General features: G+C 34.0%; 1 protein-coding gene across 7 annotated transcripts in view; it reads left to right on the top strand.

Moving 5' to 3' along the window:
* The window catches only part of LOC136026467 (calcium-dependent secretion activator-like), a 198,481-nt gene that overhangs the window by 113,430 nt on the left and 62,336 nt on the right, over positions 1-22,715 (top strand). For all 7 annotated transcript variants that reach the window (XM_065703066.1, XM_065703070.1, XM_065703067.1 and 4 more), the window contains 4 exons: positions 4,102-4,134; positions 10,630-10,731; positions 13,321-13,384; positions 15,058-15,181. In XM_065703066.1, coding sequence (XP_065559138.1) covers positions 4,102-4,134; positions 10,630-10,731; positions 13,321-13,384; positions 15,058-15,181 — 323 coding nt within the window. The remainder of the gene's footprint in view (positions 1-4,101; positions 4,135-10,629; positions 10,732-13,320; positions 13,385-15,057; positions 15,182-22,715) is intronic.

The following is a 22,715-nucleotide window of genomic DNA, read 5'->3' as shown; positions in this document are numbered from 1 at the left end:
ATGCGTGTTGCTCCCACTTAACAACTGTTTATTTTTTGCGAGTCAATTTTTGTTACTTTTTCGCAATTGAATTATTTTTCTAGAATCACAGAAATAACATCGCAGAACAGAATTTCTTGGTGGTCGAGATCTGTTGAGTGCTTTGGAATTAACATTGATGAAAGTGAACTATTTAAGGACCATGTAAAAGATATTAGTAAAATGTTATTGCGTAATTTAGAAATTCTTCGTCAATTAAAGCATATTTTTCCTTCATGCATCATGCGGCCACTGCGTTTTCTCTGATACACATGAATGTTTTATACGGCTCCTCTGTATCTTCTGCTTCTTTCTCATAATTTAAACACATTATCTTATCTCTTATCTATCTTATATTAGAGTTTATTAAATTCGAATAAAAGGTGGGTAGGGGTCAACCCCCACAAATATCAAGTTAATTGCCTTTTAAGCTTCCTTCAGGTGAAAACACGAAAAATTTGAATAACGAAATTTAAATTTTACAAGGAGGACGTCAGGATTTTAGGAGTGCATAGATGGGGCATGGCTCAGGAGCCACTGGGCTAAGCTTTCAAATAAACTTAGCCCTAGTGTTAAAAAAATACTCATTAATGATACTTGATTAAGAGGACTACTGATGACGGTCACATATGCAGTGACCGTCTTCAGTAATTATACTCAGTGACGGTCATAACTGGTGCTGACGGTCACTGCATGTGTGACCGTCATCAGTAGTTATACAGTGACCGTCATAACTACTGATGACGGTTACTGCATATGTGACCGTCATCAGTAGCTATACTCAGTAGTTGTACAGTGGCCGTTATAACTACTGATGACGGTTACTGCATATGTGAGCGAAATATCTAGTATTTTTGTGAAGTTTATCACTGTCTGTTAAAAGGATTTTATCCCTATTTGAACTTTTATTTATCGTCATGGAAAGACAGTGTGGTCTTCAAAATTATCTAGATAACATATTTGATTGTAAAGTCAAAAGGCACGTTTGTAATCTTCATTCAATAACTAATTTAAATAAAAGGCAAGACTTTATCGTGTATCTACAATAAGTATCAATAATCTCTAACCTTATTGCACTAAATTTAAATTCGGTCAGTCATCAATCATTTCCCGAAAACTTTATTTTTATGGCAGGTTAGTCCACTTCAAATTTTTTTGTTATCATTATTATAATATTTATTTTTACTATGGGTGGACCGACAAAACCGAGTTGAGGTCTATAGCTTCACATTCCAAAGAAAAACTGTTGGTACCCCCTTGGGTGCTGAACTCTGAGATGTGGCAGACCCATCTTTTTTCCACTTTGTAGAAGACCTTTCTCTCATCCCGAGAAACCCACCTGCCAGCTTCAGGCTGGCGCAAGGCAAGTGGTGCTTGCGCTTGGATGATTGCCTTGATCTTCAGTTGATAACTAACCTAAATAAAAGGCAAGACTTTATGTATCTAACATTAATTAGTAATAATAATCTCTAACCTTATTTTACTAAAATGAAATTCGGTCAGTCATCAATCCTTTCCCAAAAACTGTATTTTTTGGCAGATTTATCCACTTTAATTTTTTTATTATTTTTATTATAATGTTCACTATTAGTATGTCTGGGCCAACAAAACTGAGTTTAGGCTCCGGCCATTAAGGCCCATTGCTTTCAGATTCCAAGGAAAAGCTGTTGCCTTGGGTTTAGTGTTCTCAGATAGGGCAGACCCATCTTTTTACCACTTTCTAGAAGACAATTCTCCCATCCTGAGAACCCTACTTGCCAGCTTTAGGCTGGGCTAGGTAAGCGGCACTTGATCTTCAAAACCGGCACTAGCAGGAGAAATTCTTTCTTCCATAGGTCATTCCTCAAAGAATATTTTCTTGTGTCATGACTGACGCTTCACATTTCCAGGGGTGTTGGTGCCCGGAAATGACACTGGCAGCTGTTGCTGGCCTCAATTCATCCAATACTGGCAGTATATTTACACAATGCCCTGCCTCATGGTCAGGCAGTGGGCAGGGCTGCCAGTGACTGAAAGGTGACTGAAATTTGCAGCAGCAGGCCATTCATTGTGCCTACTACTCCCAAGGGCCCCCATGAAAAGGTTGTCATCACTACCCCTCAACGTATGTCATTAATTCATTAACGTAATTTTGGAAAAGTAGTTAACTCTTACAAGACCTGGTGTCTCCCTCCTCAGGAAAATTTTCCCTACGGAAAATTTCCCCCAGATAATTCCTCCCCCATTGTAAATTCTCCACACCCAAAATTGAGCAGCCGCAGAGAAAGTACAAATAAGGTATCTTAAAATGTCGATCAGATGTCCTAAGGGGTAACCAAATGACTAGATATCAAAAGCAATTTTACGAGAGGGTTTGGTTTGTCTCCAATACTTTTGACTTATAAAATGGTTTAGAAGTTTTAATTTTCGATCGAACTAGTATCTTCCGAAGTTTCTACGACCATGAGGGAGAGGTTGGGAATGAGAAATGGACAGCCTCCCTCCTATAAAAAATAAATTTGGCTAAATTTGGGGTTCAATCCTACCCTTTGCTTTTATAATTAAATCGTATATTGTAAATATTCCCAGAAATCAAGAGAGATTAAACGTTAGTGTTTACTTCCATCCCCCCCGCCTCTTCCTTAGAACTGATCCTTTATTTATCTAAAGAATCAATGAGATTTTTGATGTTTAGGTATTCGAATGCACCCTGTGAGTCATCTATCCCCTCCCCCACAACTGTGGAAAAGGGCTGGGAGGGGGTTGTTGCCCTCTGGCCACTTTTGAATCTTAAAAAGGGCAGTGGAACTTTCAATTGGCAATTTTTAAAATGAGCCCTTTCAAACTTTATACGACCACTCTTCATATAAAAACGGTATATCTTAACAATTGGAAACTTGCATAGTTCACAGCCCTTGCCCCGGAGGCCGGTAGGGGGGTTGTCAAACCTAAAGACATGGTTATTTTGGCCTTTGAACTATTGTGAATAAAATTGCTACCTCAAAATTTAGATAGGATACGTTTGGGGAAAAAAACGGTGTGGGAGTATACATAATGATACACCCACAAAATATGATGATTGTAAGATCTTTATGATGGGTTCTTAGTGGTCTGTTATAATGAAACTGAATATCGTCCATTCCAGATTTCAATCAGAAATAGTTGTTTGATTTGTCTGTAAGCGCCAATAAAAAATTTAATAGACGTATTTTCTCATTTATTTGGCTACAAAGGATAGGTTTTATTAATAAAAAAAACTCGTAGGCATTAATGACATTCACGCCTGGGGGCAAATCTTAAGATGACTTGAAAAGTAGTGCCATCTTCTATCATTATTTGGTTGTTTTATGGTTTGCCTTTATTAGATATTAACGGTTTTTTTTTATGCTTGAACCTAAAGTTCCAGGGTTGTCATAAACCTCAGATTTAAGGGATTTTTTACTAAGCCGCTTTATTTTGTTTATAAACTGTGTTTGATTTACTTTAAAAGTTCCTCTGTTATGCGTATACTCGACGCATTTATCATTCTTCAAACTTCGGGTTTTACATTGGAATACTTCATATTACATGCATTAAATGGTAATTTTCTTAACATTAAAAGTGATTTTTCTATTTAAACTACTTATAAGTTGCCTGAATATGGGCCTGGAAACCCTCCTCTTCTAAGTACCTACCTGGTGTCATTTTTCGATAACTTTCACAATTAAATATTAAGAAGTGAAATAATAGGGTAGAATCCTAAATTTCAAAGAAATTGGAATTATAAATTCTATATAAATGCCTGCTGAACAAATGCCATACATTCTAAGCACTTTTTATTTTCGATGAAAGGCATATTCCTCAGTTTAATTTGTACTGGAGGACTGGGGGTTTTTCGACCTTGTGTCATGTGAGGTAACTTCTGCTCATTTCATGTTGATTCAGCTCACTCTTCAGTGTATGTTAAGGTTTTTTTTAAGTTTTGAAGAGTTAGTCTCTTTTTCGTTCTCCAAATATAAAAGTTAATAAAAAGGATAAGCTCAGTCTGTGCTTGCTTATTCTTTTCTGATTGATGTATCCCAATATAGAAATGAATTGCCCAAACCCATTTTTTTTTATTTCCAGGCACACTGGTGGTGATACATTAGTTCCTGCTCGGTAAGCTATCATTCCTCATTTCATCTCTTTTGTGGATCACTTCACCACTTTCTTTCTTTTTTAGGTTTTTTCCTTTTAAGCGTTTAAAAATTCAATAGTCGTAGTCTATAAATGCATAATTTCAATTGGCTTATTAGAAAATCTGCTAAGCGGCAGCGGCTTCTTAAACCATTCTAAATTTTAATTTTTAGACTTCTCCTTGGCCCTTCACTTTCAATCGCCATTTCCGACGGAAGTTTTCTAGTGCATACTTTGGTTAGAGAGTAGGGTTAATGAGAGATGTCATTTTATGATGATAATTTAAGTCTATTTTGGCCTAAGGGTCAATATGGGTTAGAAGTTCAAAGTTTTGATAAAGGTTCTGTGAGATAATAATTAAAAGTTTGACTTTTGAAGTATGATGTTGAAAAGAGTGGCTCGAAATGATTTGATTCAACTGTTAAGGCCTAAAAATCTTGCCTGTTTTTTGTCTACGGTAACAAAAGATGAGTCATTTAATTTGAAAAAAAAACGCGAATTTTTGTTAAAATAAATCTATAAAGTATCAGTAAACTAAGTCTATCAGCAAATTATATATATATATATATATATATATATATATATATATATATATATATATATATATATATATATATATATATATATATAAAAATATATATATATATATTTATATGTATATATTAATTTTATATATATATATATATATATATATATATATATATATATATATATATATATATGTATATATATATATATATATATATATATATATATATATATATATATATATATATATATATACGAGAATTTTCGGTGAAAAAAAAATATAAAGTACAGAAAACTGAGTCTATTAGCAAATTATAAGGTCGGCGTTTCCGTTTTGTTACCTTTCCACTATGTTGTTGTTTAGTATTTTGTTTCCCATTTTTCACCCTAATTTCCTGTCCTATCCAATAGCAAATTCTAATTACTTGACACTTACACAGGAACTAATTCCTGGGGAGAGGTTGTAAAATGTTAAAGATCATGGGGGAATGTGTTAGAATTCTCATTTATCAAACAGTTCGTGGTAACGAACTGTAGTAAGGAGCGACCCGGCTCAATAGTAACCAAAACTCTAAGCAATAGAATTTTGATATCAATAGCTACATCAAAAGAATCGCATTTTAATGCTGATTTTAAATATATAAGTTTCATATAAGTTCATATAAGTTTAAATATTTACTGTTTTAAAAAGTAGAGTTGAGAGAAAAAGAGCCAAACTTTAGCGTAAAGAGCAGGACGTTGATAAGGAAGCAGCCCCTTTCATATACGAAGTAGTTTCTGTTCGTTTTAAGTTTTAATGTCGCTCCTTACTTCCAGTTAAAAATTCTTGTCTTTTTTATTTAATTCTAACTTAAGTGGCCTGACATTAATTTTAAACATTCATTAACATAAATTGTATTCAAACATTCATTCATTTTGCTTGCAGTATTATCTAGGACAATGTAAGTTTATCAGAATCTTAGTTGAGGTTAAATAAAAAAAATAAGTTTTTTAACTGAAAGTAAGGAGCGACATTAGTAACGAACAGAAAGTAACCGAAAGTAACGAACAGAAATTACTCCGTATATGTAAGGGCCTTTTCCTTCTCAACGCCCCGCTATTTACTCTAAAGTTTGACTCTTTCTCTAAACTCTACTTTTTTTAGAACAGTAAAAACGTAAATGCTAAAAAGCTAAAAGGCTTTCTCATAGTTTTAATCGGAAGATTTTGAGAAAAAAAGAAGTGGAGGAGGAGGCCTAGTTGCCCTCCAATTTTTTGATAAGTTAAAAAGGCAACTAGAACTTTTAATTTTTTAGGAACGTTTTCATTGTAAAAATTATACGTAACTTACGAATTGACTTACGTAACAAACTTCTACATTCGTATGTTTTTATTACGTATATGACGGGGTTCTCCCCCTCGTCAATACCCTTGCTCTTTACAGTAAAGCTTAGATTTTGTTCCAATAGTTGAAATTACTAAAAATACTTTAGCGTAAAGAGCGAGGTATTACGAGGAGGTGAATCCCTCATATGCATAATGATATCTGTTCGTTTTAAGTTTTAATGCTGCTCCTTACTTTCAGTTGAAAAAGCTTTTCACATTTATATTTTCATTGTTTTTTTAAATAATGCTAGAAAATCCTGCGCTCCCTTCGTTGAAATTCTCTTCCCCCATGGCAAATTCTTCCATGGAAAGATACTCCCATGTAACACCCCCCCTTCAACTTGTTCCCCCCCCCCCCAAACCAAAAAAATCCCCTTGAAAACGTCTGTACACTTCCCAATAACCATTACTGTATGTAAACACGGGTAAAAGTTTGTGACTTGTAACCCCTCCCACGGGGACTGTGGGGTAGTAAGTCGTCCCCAAAGACATAGTTATTAGGGTTTTCGACTATGGTGAATAAAATGGCTATCTCAGAATTTTGATCCGGTGACATTTGGGAAAAAATGAGCGTGGGAGGGGGCCTAGGTGCCCCCCATTTTTTGGTCACTTAAAAAGGGCACTAGAACTTTTAATTCCCGTTAGAATAAGCATTCTTGCAACATTCTAGGACCACTGGGTCGATACGATCACCCCTGGAAAAAAAATATAAAAAAAATAAATAAATAAACACGTACCCGTGATCGGTCTTCTGGCAGAAAATACCAATATCCACATTTTTGTAGATAAGAGCTTGAAACTTCTACAGTGGGTTCTGATACGCTGAATGCGATGGTGTAATTTTCGTTAAGGTTCTATGACTTTTAGGGGGTGTTTCCCCCTGTTTTCTAAAATAAGGCAAATTTTCTCAGGCTCGTAACTTTTGATGGGTAAGACTAAACTTGATGAAACTGATATATTCATAATCAGCATTAAAATACAATTCTTTTGATGTAACCATTGGTATCAAAATTCCATTTTTAGAGTTTCGGTTACTATTGAGCCGTGTCGCTTACTACAGTTCGTTACCACGAACTGTTTGAAAAGTTTTACCATCACATTTGCTAACATTTTCTTCCTTGGTCTCTGCTGTGTTTTTAGGATGAAATATATAGAGAAGTACATCCATATCAAACAGCTCGTGGTAACGAACTGTAGTAAGGCGCGACCCGGCTCAATAGTAACCAAAACTCTAAAAAATTGAATTTTGATATCAATAGCTACATCAAAAGAATTGCATTTTAATGCTGATTTTAAATATATAAGTTTAATCAAGTTTAGTCTTACCCATCAAAAGTTACGAGCCTGAAAAAATTTGCCTTAATTAAGAAAATAGGGGAAAACACCCCCTAAAAGTCGAAGAGAACCATACTGTAGAAGTTTCAAGTTCCTATCTACAAAAATGTAGAATTTTGTATTTTTTGCCAGAAGACAAATCACGGGTGCGTGTTTATTTGTTTGTTTTGTTTTGTTTGTTTTTTTTTGTTTTTTTTTCTTTTTCCCAGGGGTCATCGTATCGACCAAGTGGTCCTAGAATGCCGCAAGAGGGCTCATTCTAACGGAAATGAAAAGTTCTAGTGCCCTTTTTAAGTGACCAAAAAAATTGGAGGGCATCTAGGCCCCCTCCCACGCTCATTTTTTCCCAAAGTCAACGGATCAAAATTTTGAGATAGCCATTTTGTTCAACATAGTCGAAAACCATAATAACTATGTATTTGGGGATGATTTACTCCCCCACAATCCCTGGGGGAGGGGCTGCAAGTTACAAACTTTGACCAGTGTTTACATATAGTAATGGTTATTGGGAAGTGTACAGACGTTTTCAGGGGGATTTTATTTTGTTTGGGGGAGGGGGCTGAGGGGAGGGGGCTATGTTGGAGGATCTTTCCTTGGAGGAATATGTCATGGGGGAAGAAGCTCTTTTCAAGGAAAAGAGCTCATGATTTTCTAGCATTACTATAAGAAAACAATGAAAAATAAACATGAAAACGTTTTTTCAAATGAAAGAAAGGAGTAGCATTGAAACTTAAAACGAACAGAGATTATTACGCATATGAGGGGTTCTAAAAATAGTTTAGCATAAAGAGCGAGGTATTTAGGAGGAGATAAATACCTCGCTCTTTATGCTAAAGTATTTTTAGTAATTTCAACTATTTATTCTACGGCCTTTCTGATTCAGGGGTCATTCTTAAAGAATTGGGACAAAACTTAAGATTTAGTGTAAAGAGCGAGGTATTAAAGAGGATACAAACCCCCTCGTATACATAATAAAAATATAAGATTATGAAAGTTTGTTACGTAAGTTGCTAATTTATAAGTTACGTATATTTTTTACTAATAAAAACGTTCGTTAAAAATTAAAAGTTCTAGTTGCCTTTTTAAGCAACCGAAAAATTGGAGGGCAACTAGGCCTCCTTCTCCACCCCTTATTTCCCCTTAAAACTAAGAGAAAGCCATTTAGCCAAAAAAAGAATTAATATACAAATTTCATTTTAATAATTTATGTGCGGAGAGCCAAAACCAAACATGCATTAATTCAAAAACGTTCAGAAATTAAATAAAAAAAAACTAATTTTTTAGCTGAAAGTAAGGAGCGACATTAAAACTTAAAACGAACAGAAATTACTCCGTATATGAAATGGGTTGTCCCCTCCGCAATCCCTCGCTCTTTACGCTAAAGTTTGACTCTTTGCCACAAATCTACTTTTTAAAACAATTAAAAGCTTTAGCGTAAAGAGCGAGGGATTGCGGAGGGGACAACCCATTTCATATACGGAGTAATTTCGGTTCGTTTTAAGTTTTAATGTCGCTCCTTACTTTCAGCTAAAAAAATTAGCTTTTTTTTATTTGATATATTTAAGACTCAGTCCTCTTTAATTCGTGACTCCACTCCAAAGAAACTGCTGACATTACTTTTTACCTCAAATGTCAGTATATTCTTTTCTTGCCTACCATTAATTACTTTAACGTACACTGATAAGACCTTCAATATTTGTATATCAGCTGAAGCAAATGTTTGTTCATAATATATGAAATTCCAGCCTAAAGGGCTCTAACGATTCAGACTCTTCTCGATTATTATTTAAGAATTACAACTAGGTAGGCTCTCTCTTACCTAAAAGCATGCGGTTCTTCTCTTAAAGCTTTATCTGCAACGTCTCTTAGTCTTATATGTACCATTGTACTAAAGGATTTTCTTTCTAAAAAGTAAGCTAATACTACATAATTACATTTCTTTTGAACGGATTTAATTAAATTTTTCCTTAAATCACTAAGCTCTTCTCCGTTATCAAAAAATATATTCCAAGTTTTCGGTACCTTATCCCTAACTTCGTCCTGACCACACTTTAAAAACTCATTTACAATGTTATCAGTACATGGAACCGTGTTATTTTTCAAACCTTTTAAAACCGTTTCTAACTCATCCTTACCAGGCCAATCTTCCCTCACTTCTGATCTATCAACAGCACTTTCCTTAGTTCTGATTGTCATGTGCTTGTTTCTATCCGGTGTTGCCAACCCTCTTCAAAACCACCTGAAGGCTAGAGTGATATTTGCGCTTTACTTGAAACCAAATGTAACTTATTCAAATAAAATTTCGTAAAAAATCTACAATTCAACAGACTTCTGCTGAAACTTCCATTTTTTTTTTGTATTCAGTATATTTATATTAATAACACATAATTTAGTTTTATTAGCCTAATTTCATAATTAGTATTTTTTTTAACAAATTTGTTATTTAATGATTTTTTAAGTCATTAATCAGAAATATGAGGCTGATATTGCAATTTGAATATCTTAGAATAAAATGTAACATGCAGCGTATATTATTAAGTTTCACCAATGACTTCCAGTTTCAACCATAATTTGTATTTGACAATTTTTGAACTCTTTGATTTTTATCTTAAGCTGATATTATAATATGAAAGTCCAAAAACCAAAAAATAGAAAGCAAGTGCCACGAAAACGTTGTTTCATTTCTACTAAAGGCGATAATTTAGAGTTTTAATTTTTCCCGTCCCGACGCATTGAATAGATGGATGTAGAAAGCTGGGAGAGGGCTCATTGGATCAGAAATCTTACCTAGTGCCATTTTTTCGGCCAACTTATTTTCCTTTCTTTTCAAAAGAAGAAGAAGAAAAAAATAGCTGACTGGTTCTTCTTTTCATTTATTAAAACTCTGTTTTGGTGTTACCCAATCATATCCCTATCTGGTGTTAGGTAGATTGGTGTTACCCAATCTACCCCTAGCATAAATTACAGCCGAGAAGCCCTTAGCTTGAAAAGTCATTCTATGTCTTATAAATATAACACAATACGAAGTTCAATGGAATCAGTAATAAAATATTTAAGTTTTTTCGCAGCAGAACATTTCCTTTAGCTTGAAATTAAAATCTAATTTTAATTTCAGGACAAACTTATGGCCGAATTAAAATCCAGTTTTAAGGCTGAACTTATCATAAGTATTGAATAGACTGTGATATTAACTTTTGTCATTTTTTCTTATAGATTTTAATATATAGATAAATTGGTTCTATTTTTTAGGCCGGATGGAGTTGGTACAGTAGTTTATGAGGAAAAGGAGAAATTTCAGGAGGTTAAGGACAGATTGAGGATCATCCTGGAAAATCAAATTACAAATTTCAGGTAAAAATTCCGAAATTGATCGCATTTGTTTTAGTTTGTTTCTAGTTTTCAGAAACTATATTTTCGCTTGATTTTTCTTCTCTAATAATGATTTTTGAATAGGTGACGTACTACCGTAACGAGTGAACTAATATGTTTCTCACTAAGCCTTGTTTTTGTTAATAACCATCTCCATGAATCTACCTGTTCATCCTACTGGCATATCCAGAAGATTGGTAAGGGAGGGGACTGAGACTCTAATTAACGTTCTGGGGTGTGAGCTTTATTTTACTTCTTGAAAGCATAATATACCTTTGGAGGGGGATACTTGAGATACAACACTAAATTGAGTGTTGCTTGATAGCAGTGTTAATTTTTTTTCATTTCTTGTATTAATAGGTTTAATTCTAGACAGGCCGATTTTTCAAGCTTTATCAGTTTCTAATTGTCTCTTGACTAATATAGCTAATGCAAGCAAGTAATGCTTTAATCACAGAGGATTAACTAAATTAGAAATACACATGAAAGCTGGTAGAACGTTACTATGTTGCATGGCTGCACCACAGCTGCACCACCCATGATCAATTGATAAGATGATAAAAATAATCGCATCATGTAAAGTAACATCAGAGATGCGATAAAAAAAAATTTATGCTTTATTTTTTTTTCATGTGTATTTCTAATTTTTTTTCATGTATTCTTTTTTTTTCATTTTTAAATATTTAAACATTTTTTTTCATGTGTATTCATGTGTATTTTTAATTAATTAGAAATATTCTTCTTAATTAAATATTTCTAATTAATTAGAAATACACATGAAAGCTGACAGAACGTTACTATGTTGCATGGCCGCACCACAGCTGCACCGCCCATGATCAATTGATAAGATGATAAAAATAATCGCATCATGTAAAGTAAAACTTTCCATCAGAGATGCAATAAAAAATTTTATGCTTTATTTTTTTTCATGTGTATTTCTAATTTTTTTTTCATGTATTCATTTTTTTTATACTTTTTTTCATGTTTAAATATTTAAATATTTTTTTTCATGTGTATTCATGTGTATCTTTAATTAATTAGAAATATTCTTCTTAATTAAATATTTCTAATTAATTAGAAATACACATGAAAGCTGGCAGAACGTTACTATGTTGCATGGCCGCACCACAGCTGCACCACCCATTATCAATTGATAAGATGATAAAAATAATCACATCATGTAAAGTAAAACTTTCCATCAGAGATGCAATAAAAAAATTTATGCTTTATTTTTTTTCATGTGTATTTCTAATTTTTTTTCATGTATTCATTTTTTTATATATTTTTTTTTCATGTTTAAATATTTAAATTTTTTTTCATGTGTATTCATGTGTATTTTTAATTAATTAGAAATATTCTTCTTAATTAAATATTTCTAATTAATTAAAAATACACATGAAAGCTGCCAAAACGTTACAATGTTGCATGGCTGCACCACAGCTGCACCACCCATGATCAATTGATAAGATGATAAAAATAATCATATCATGTAAAGTAAAACTTTCCACCAGAGATACGATAATAAAGTTTAAGCTTTATTATTTTATTTCTTTTTTTGGGAAGAAAACCTGATTAGATTAAGCTATGAAGGGCAAAGTTAATCTAACTTAAAGAATAAGAACTATTATTTGGACTCGTTTTTTACTGATATAATAGCGTTTATTGTGCACAGGCCCACCCATGAGGGGGGGGAGGGGTCGGAAGATTCTTTTTTCCTGGAAAAAGAAGCTCAAAATTTTTTTTATCACCTTAAATCAATTTGTGTTAATTTTATTACGAGGGAGGGGTATCTTTGAGACCAGAATTTGGGGGGATTTTCCATTTCGTCCTCTCTTCTGTGTGTAAAGGTACATAATGATTATTTTCTTGACGAACAAATCATAGTTCAAACAGAGATAAGTCCTTTTATTAGACAGTGAAAGATATACAAAAAGTTCTGGATATCTCGATCACATATTCAGTGGCCGTCATCAGTATATAAACAAGTGTTACAATTAAAACAAAGTTATTTATAATGAAGATAAAACATAATTGTTTCCGGGCCACAAATAGTTTCCGGTTCATTGGCTGAGAGGGTTCAACAACAGGGCTCATTCCAAGTCTTGAGTAGTAAACTTTTCTCCTTAATATTGACTTAATGTAAGTTGAATTTTTAATGAAAGTGGCAAAATCTTCTCCTTCTTCCAATTGTAAAAGAAATAAAGAAGCAATAGTTCTGCATTCTTTGCCACTAGATTTCTGCATAGCGAAATAATTTTTATAGTTTTTTGCCTTTCAAAGGTGACTAGTGTCCTATAGAATATACTAGAGAATATATATATATATATATATATATATATATATATATATATATATATATATATATATATAGAATATACTATATACTAGATATATACTATAGAATATCCTAGAATATACTATAGAATATACCTATAGAATATACTAGGTGACCTATAAAATTCATTATTAATAAATTCTTGATGTTAAAATTATATAACTAAAATATATGCTTAATATTATGTAGGTATGAGTGTGTAGTTTAAAGATTGTGATTTGTTTTGTATATTTCAGACTATGCTTTCCTTTCGGACGTCCTGAGGGAGCCTTAAAAGCTACTTTATCATTACTGGAACAGGTAAGGTTATTCCGTGTTGAAAAATTCTTACTTGTTGACTAGACACGGAACCTTATTAAGGATCAACTTCTCTGTTTAACGAAAAATGAAATTTTCTGTCTTTATACGGCGTCCATCCGACATTTTGTTTTAAAATGTGGAAATAACTGATGACGGAAAGGATTTACGAGAGCTCCTCCAAACTAAAAGACGGGTGGCACTAACATCGCCTTGGTTAATTCCATTTGAAAATTTTAAAGTCAATGTTACAGATTTGTAACCAACGTCATCAGTAAAAAGATATGAACAAAAAAACATGAGTGACATTTTGTGTTGTAACAATCATTGAAATTGCCCATACTTATAACCAACAAAATCCTTTCTGGTGAGCCTAGTTTTTAAAAAAGTGTAAAATACCCCAAAAGGGGAGTGATTTTGATGAATATCACAATCAAATTCAGTTTAAAAGAGAATTCTAGTTTTCTTGAAGACTGTATATAAAAAAAGATAAAAAGATAACTTTGTAGTTTTTTCCGAGAAGGTTGGCAATGGAAAGTTGAGCAGGGTTAATCCTACCAGCCGTTCTAGAAAATCAGTAATGAGCTCGTTAGACTAGAAATTGCAGTGCTGTTTTCAAATAGCAAAAAAACATCGCACCACAGCAAGGTAGCGTTTTCTGTCATTTTATGTAACAAAATGTTTTCTAATTTTTTCTGCAAAATTTTAATTTTACTTTTTTTTTTAAATTAAAGCAAATCAGCAGGTTTACTCTTTTGAATACGATTTATTATTTACGGCTATTCCGCTATGCTGGATGCTTTTTTGGTGCCTGAAAAGTGACTTGATAAGCAAAAGAAATGACCTTGTAAGTCCTATTTAGACAAAAATTGCTTTCCATTTATTTATAAAAAAAAAATTATAGAAACCATGAGTTAAACTTGTAATCAAAACAGTGACTAAAGAACATCTGAAAATTTTGGCTTCACATGTGGAAACCTTTTCAACTGCAAAAAAAAGAAACATTTAGATTTAATGGCTAAAACATGCATGAAAATAACACAACAAGATTAAAACCTATGTATAAAGAAAATATTAAGATGGAATCAAAGAAATTTACATCTGAATAGTCGTTTACTTGAAGTAAGCTCTAAATTATTTGCAGTAAGAGCACACTACGTACGATTTTAATTACGCCGAAGGGTATTAGTATATATTTAGTGGAACTCGTAAGAAAAAAAATGGAAGCAACTTTAAAATCCTAAAATACGTACTTGTATAATTACTAAAGGCGGTTTATTTAACCCTCCCCCTCTTCTAATGTGCAAATATACAATCCAAATTATGCATTTTTCTGTTTCTTGTTTTTGTCGACATTGCTTCTTTGCTGTTAAATATATTTGGAGAAAAAAGTGACGCATGGCAAAACGCATGGAACGTTTTCCAGATTTCCATCTACGTTAATTCACAGGTCTTTTTTCTTCAAAGCAAGATGACATATTTTCAATATTTGCATTATTGAAAAATACCTTCATAAAGGAGAATAGGCTGTAAATGGGAAGGAATATCCCCTGTAATATTGGAATTATGTCTGAAAATATTGATAAATATTAGTACAAAATATTGATTCACCCCTAGTTTTAAAGGATGGTAAATGTATCTACGGATAAAATACATTTACTTATATAATCTTTTAGGTTTTGATGAAAGATTGTATGACACCAGTTCCTGCCGACGAAGTCCGCGGACTTATACGAAAGTGCCTTGAAAACGCAGCTCTCGCTAACTACAACCGTCTAACAGCAGAAGCTAAACTTGAAGGTAGTTCAATTCCTTTTATTCTTATCATTTACAAATCTTTCTGACATTTTGATATTCCAAATACAGACCCGGGGGAAAAAACCTCTTGTCAGTTGAGGACTTAATTAAGTGAGTCTGTTGATTTCGAAGCGAACGAACAAATGCAGCTCATGTATCTAGTATGAAAAATCTTTGGAATTCTAGTTTTGATTGACAATGCTCTGTTAGTTGAGTTTTTGTTAGAAGTGGAGGTCTGAGGCAACTAATTGAGGGCTGGTTTTTCCAACGGTTTTACGTCACTTTCTTCCCTTGCATGGCTGATTAACGCTACGTTGACAAAGGCAATGCAGAAGCAAAACTGCCTATAGGCAATTAGATCATTCATCCAAAGCGAACAACTGTTTTGCTTCAAGTCCGTTATTAGATAAGTTTTACGATGAGATGTTTCACTTTAAATTGTATGTGTTAGGTGATTAATTTGATTAAACGATATATCGATGTTTTCACTTTCTATATTTGTTATAATGATTTCAATATCTCCGATCATTTTTTATTTTTCTACTCAAATTAATTAACTCAAGTTCAATAACAGAAATTGTAATTGATGTGTATTTTGCACAATTTTTTTACAGACATTGAATAATATAAAAACAGGCTTCGGTGATATAAATGCTTACCATAAAAATCTAGATTTGAAATTACACGGGCTAAGCCTCAAAATAAAGCAAAAGAAACTACTGGCTATTTTTGGCTATTCAAAATCAGCGACATTTCAATGTTTTCTCCTGAGAATCGTCCTTTTCGTGATTAAACAAAAAAAAGCAGGTTTTCAACTGAAATTAAGGATCACCCTTAATTTCACCTCTGTACACCCTCCCTAGAAGCTCCCATTTCCTTGAAATATTTGTTTATGATATCGTCCCACCCCAATCGTGGACAGCCTGCTTTCCGCTTAGCCCTAGACGGTTGACAGAAAGGACAATCTTTGGCAACCTGCCATCTTTCATCCGCAGAACATGCCTTTGTCTTCTCAACCTTTCTCTCATTATTGCCCTAGAGAGCGGGATTGAACCACACTTTTCGTACAGCTTACTCTTTGAAATACGATCAGTCAGCCGGATACCCAGAACAATCCTTAGGCAATCTCTAGGGAAAACATCTAGCAAATCTTCATCCGCTTTTGGGTGCGCCCATGCTTCCAAGCCATATTTGATTACCGTCATCACTGTAGCTGCCAATATTCTAATCTTGGTTGGCATACTTATCTTCCTGTTCTAATAGATTTTTTTTAACTGTAAAATAACACCCTGAGCCTCGGCTATTCTTTTTTAACAACTTCACTGCTCCACCCGTCTTTACTTATAATTCTACCAAGGTAAGTGAAGCTGTCCATCTGATCAATCTTTTCTTTACCCGACGTTACATTTTCATCTTCAATTATTCCTAGCCTTAATGACTTAGTCTTCTTAGCATTTATTCCCAACCTATTCTAGCACCCTGAACTCGCAAATTTCATCCAAAAGTTCAATCATTTTGCTCACATTTTGATCTAGGATGCTTAAATGATCAGCATAATTCAAGTCCAAAAAATCCCCTCCGCATCCCATTTGATTCCATGATCTTCCATTGCCTTTCCTGTGCTTCCTAAGACAAATCCATCAAAATGATCCATGTAATGGGGGATACCATACAAGGATAAAACCTTTACTAAAGCTCTTGTATCAACAGAATCGAATGCTTGTTCATAATCTATAAAACTGAGAACTAAAGGTGTTTGATAACTCAGGTACTTTTCAATTATTACCCAAAGAGTGACAATTTGGTCGACACATCCTCTACCTTTCCTAAAAGTGTACTGTTTTTCTACTAAAACTCTGTCTACAGCATCTCTAAGTCTAAAAAGTGTCTTATTACTAAATAATTTGCTACCTACAGAGACAAGACTAATGCTTCGATAATTCCCACACTCACTCTTATCACCTTTTTTATATAGTGGTTTAATTAAGTTTTCCTAAGATCGCTAGGTACTTCCCCTTTTTCAAAAATCATATTCATAATCTTTAGTAGCGTATTTCTAATCTCAGACCCTCCATATTTAAGAAAGTCATTTATCACACTATCAGCACCTGGAGCCTTATTATTTTTTTATCCTTCTAGTACTGTCGCTAATCCTCCCTCATAAAACAAATCTTCTTTCACATCTAAGGTATCATTAACTTTTTTATTTTCTTCTATATCTTTTTCTGCGACTCTCTCTCGGTTTACTACGTTCTCAAAATGTTCTGCCCATCTCTCTTTAACTCTTTCCTTATCACTAATTTAGGCCCCGTTATTATCTTTAACTGATAACTGAGACTACTCTGTCTCAGTTTATTAACACGCCAGTTCAATATTTTACTAATATGCCGTATAGGTGCATCTTCCAGATCCTCGGCTATTTTATTTATGACCTCCACTTCACAACTCCTTAGTCCATATTTTAATGCTCTTTCCACTTTCTTTGCATTACTTTTGTTTTCATGTGATCGATCACTCAGATAATTCTTGTACAAACCCCTTCTCACTATTAAACGTAAAAGCTTTTCTCAAATATTCCTAGCTTCAGTCCTAACTTTCTTCCCTAAGACACCATCAGCAACTTCACAAATTGTTTTCCTAAAAAATTCCATCCATCTTCCATATTGTCAAATTTTAAACTCTCCAGTTTAACTGTTCCTGAAAAGTTTCTCTCAAATTCTCATCCTGGAGTCTACTAACATCATAACTTCCCGAGAGGTAGTTACTCTTCCGAAATCTAACTTTAAATTAACCCTAGACACTACCAGATGGTGATCTTTACTTTTAACATCAATAACAGCACTCCTATATGCCCTAGTATCTTGTATTCATCTTGTCAGTCTTCGGTTTACAATAACTTAATCAATAATGTGTACTGTACATCACGTGAGTACCAAGTTAACTGAATGGCGATTTTATAACCAAACACTATATTGGTTATAACTAGATTGTTATACCTGCAAAATTGTAATAGTCTGTTGCTATTGCTGTTTTCTTTTCCTACACCAAATTTACCTTGGCTAGGGTACCATCTATTCCTATTTCTACCGACCTGGTCGTTAAAAATCTAATAAAAACACCATATTCTACCTTGGACCCTGTCTATTTGTTTCTGTAAGTCTAAGTAAAATTCATCTGAATCACTAGTATCTTCGTCAGTCGGCTCTACGGGGGCATATACTACTAATACTAATACTACTAATATGATTAGTATTCACATTACTAATACATTCCCAGCCTAAACAAGACTTAGCAGCTTCCTTGTTGATCATGAGCCCTACTCCCTGTCTTCGTACCCTATCTTTCCTGCCAGTGTGAACAAAGTCTATATCATCTAATGTCATGCTTTCTATCCCAAGGATATGAATTTTTGAAACTCCTAATAAGCCCAGTTAGAATCGTCTCAATTCGTCTGTCAAAATGTCGGTACGATAGTTATTTTTTAATGTCAAAACATTCCAAGTTCCAATTTTGGTTCCAATTTTCATGTTCTTTAAATCATTGAAATTATTTTGGCCTCAGGAAAAGCAATGGTCATGGATATTATTGCAGGACGGGGTCCAACACATCTTCTCAAGTCTACACCGAAGCGCTCAAGCCGGCTTAGAACCAAGCAAGAACTCCCTGGGAGTTCTTGGCCTAGTCTTTGTCACAACATGGTTTTCAGCACTTAGAGATGCTCTTCTCAAACAGTTCGTCGTAACCAACTGTAAGTAAGGAGCGACGCGGCTCAATAGTAACTGAAATTCTAGAAACCGGAATTTGATACCAATAGATGCGTCAAAAGAATCGGATTTGCCCATTGGATACCATCAAAAATTACGAGCCTCAGAAAATGTGCCTTAGTTTGGGAAAAAGGGGGAAACACACCCTCAAAGTCATAGAATCTTAATGTAAATCATGCCATCAGATTCAGAGTTTCAGAGAACCCTACTGTAGAGATGTCAAGCTTCTATCTGCACAAATGTGGAATTTTGTATTACTTCTTTGTATTTTGTATTACTAATTTTGTATTTTAAGTGACCAAAAAAATTTGAGGGCAACTAGGCTCCCACCCACATTCATTTTTTTTTCCTTCACACGCCTACCAATTTTCATCGTCCTAGCACGTCCAGAATCACCAAACTCGCCAAAGCACTGGACCCCCCTAACTCCCCCAAAGAGAGCGGATCCAGTCCGGTTACGTCAATCACGTATTTAAGACATTTGCTTATTCTACCCGCCAAGTTGCATCCTGATCTATCCACTCTAAGCGTTTTCCAAGATTTCCGGTTTCCCCCTCCAACCCCCAAAATTTCACCAGATCTAGTCGGAATTTAAAATAAGAGCTCTGCGACATGAGTTCCTTCTAAATATTAAATTTCATTAAGATCCGATCACCCGTTCGTAAGTTAAAATACCTCAATTTTCAAAATTTTTCCTGGCGCTCTTTTATTTTAATTAAATAAAAAAAACAAGTTTTTTCAACTGAAAGTAAGGAGTGACATCAAAACTTAAAACGCACAGAAATTACTTCGTATATGAAAGAGGCTGCTTCCTCATCAACGCCCCGCTCTTTACGCTAAAGTTTGACTCTTTCTCTCAATTGTTCTTTCTAAAACAGTAAAAAACTTTAGCGTAAAGACCGGGGCGTTGATGAGCAAGCAGCCTCTTTCATATACGAAGTAATTTCTGTGCGTTTTAAGTTTTGATGTCACTCCTTACTTTCAGTTGAAAAAACTTGTTTTTTTTATTTAATTTCTGAACGTTTTTGAATCAATGCATGTTTTGATTTTGGCTCTCCGCAGAGGAATAATCAAAACGAAATTTGCATATTTTTTTTTTTGGCTCAATGGCTTTCTCATAATTTTGATCGAATGATTTTGAGAAAAAAAGAGCGGGGGACGAAGCCTAGTTGCCCCCCGATTTTTTGGTTAATTAAAAAGGCAACTAGAACTTTTAATTTTTTACGAATCTTTTTATTGGTAAAAGATTTACGTAACTTATAAATTAGCTTACGTAAAGAACTTTTGTATTCTCATGTTTTTATTACATATATGAGGGGATTCGCCCCATCGTCAGTACCTCGCTCTTTACACTAAAGCTTAAATTTTATCCCAATTCATTAAGAATGACCCCCTGAATCACAAAAGCCGTAGAATAAGTAGTTGAAATTACCGAAAATACTTTAGCGTAAAGAGCGAGGTATTAGAAGGAGGTGAGCCCCTCATATGGGTAATAATTTCTGTTTGTTTTAAGTTTTATTGCTGTTCCTTACTTCCAGCTGAAAAAGCTTTTTCACTTTTATTTTTTAATTGTTTTTTTTTTAAATAATGCTAGTAAATCCTGCTCTCCCTTCATGGAAATTTTCTTCTCCCATTACAAATTCTCGAAGGAAAGTTCCCCCAGCATATCCCCTCTTCTCAACCCCTCCCCCAAACCAAAAAAATCCTCCTGAAAACGCCTGTATACTTCCCAATAACCATTACTATATGTAAGCACGGGTCAAAGTTTGTAACTTGTTGCCCCTTCCCCGGCACTGTGGGGGAGTAAGTCGTCCCCAAAGACATAGTTATAAGGTTTTTTGACTACGCTGAATAAAATGGCTATCTCAGAATTTTGATCCGTTGACTTTGGGAAAATAATTAGCGTGGGAGGGGGCCTAGATGCCCTCCAATTTTTTTGGTCACTTAAAAAGGGCACTAGAACTTTTCATTTCCGTTAGAATGAGCCCTCTTGCAGCATTCTAGGACAACTGGGTCGATACGATCATCCCTGGGAAAAAAAAACAAAAAAACAAAAAAACAAATAAACACGCATCCGTGATCTGCCTTCTGGCAAAAAATGCAAAATTCCACATTTTTGTAGATAGGAGCTCGAAACTTCTACAGTAGGGTTCTCTGATACGCTGAATCTGATGGTGTGATTTTCGTTAAGATTCTATGACTTTTAGGGGGCGTTTCCCCCTATTTTCTAAAATAACGCAAATTTTCTCAGGCTCGTAACTTTTGATGGGTAAGACTAAACTTGATGAAACTTATATATTTAAAACCAGCATTAAAATGCGATTCTTTTGATGTAGCTATTGGTATCAAAATTCCATTTTTTAGAGTTTTGGTTACTATTGAGCCGGGTCGCTCCTTACTACAGTTCGTTACCACGAACTGTTTGAAAAGACTTTAATTTCTGATTGATTTCAAAATCATGCTGGTAATCCCCTTCTTGGTGGAAAAGTTTTCCATCAAAAGAGTGTTTTCCAGCAGAGGTTTTTTAGGGGTGGGGGGGGTACAAAAGAAACCTTGAAAAACGTATCCAAAATGTGAAATTTATATCTACTCCCTTAGGATTTCTGGGAATATTTCTAGTCTACGCACTTATTATGAAAATAAAAAATAACACTAAGCCCCAAAATGAGCAAAAATAATTCTGTAGAGGAGGAGGACTGCCCCTTTCTAATCCACACCTCCAACTCAAGGTCGCAGAAACGTTGGACTTTGCTCATTGGATCAGAAATTGATATTTCTTGTCCTTTGTGTTGGGATGGATTTTCCAGGGGGGTTCATGGAGGGATATTTTCCGGCCACCGGAGAAGGACAAGTAAAGATAAAAAAAAAGAACGCTAATTTTTTTAATAAAAAATACGAGTCAAACGAGGTATGTTCAATGCCGATAAAATAATAGAAAAGAACAGAAACGTCTAACAATAAGAAAAAAGGGATTGCGACTAATCAAGCGAGAAAGAGAAGGTGAAAATCAGAATAGTTCGTTATTAAAAATAAAAGTAGTTAAAATCTAGCCTGAATTAGGCTGGACTCTTATTACCTGGATTTGGTTGGAGTAGCGTAAATACATTTGGTTTCCTTTTTCATGCGGAAGGGGGAGGGGATCAGTTGCTTTTGGTTTCCTTTAAAAAATTGTTGTTTCTAGTTTTTTTTTATCTCTTCTTGCATTTTTCTTGTTGTTCCACTCTTCTGGTTTTGTATTGCTTTTGTTTTTATTCTTTCGTTGTATTAACATAAATGAATAAACAAATCTTAAAATGAGTACTGCCTAAATTGAATATGCAAATCAAGGTTAAAACGCGCACAAATATTTTAATATTGTAGTATAAATGAAACCCAAAACGAACAGAAACTAGATAAACAATCATAGCAAATAAACATAAAATATGTAGTAATATAAATAAATAAATAAACCTTAAAACGAATGAAGCTTTAACTAAACATACGAATCAAGATTAAAACGAACAAAAATTAGTTCTAAAAAGAGTATGGGTACTGCCTCCTTCCCCAACTGTAAAAATCTAAAATCTACTGTGTCATTGACGCTTTACTGAAATTGGCGCTTTATTACAAACATTTTCTTACGTACTTATTACAACATTGAAAATAAAAAACGAAATTACTGTAAAATCAAATTTTGAACTGATGGGCTTTTCAGTAGTTGATATCATTATATGTAAAATATTTAGTTTAACCTTATTTCTTCCCAAAACCGTTCACGACAAATTTAGTTCCAC

The sequence above is a fragment of the Artemia franciscana genome, chromosome 4 (assembly GCF_032884065.1).
Source record: "Artemia franciscana chromosome 4, ASM3288406v1, whole genome shotgun sequence".
Taxonomy (NCBI): Eukaryota; Metazoa; Arthropoda; class Branchiopoda; order Anostraca; family Artemiidae; genus Artemia; species Artemia franciscana.
The sequence above is the reverse complement of the archived record's forward strand: the minus strand, read 5'-3'. Positions and strand labels throughout refer to the sequence as shown.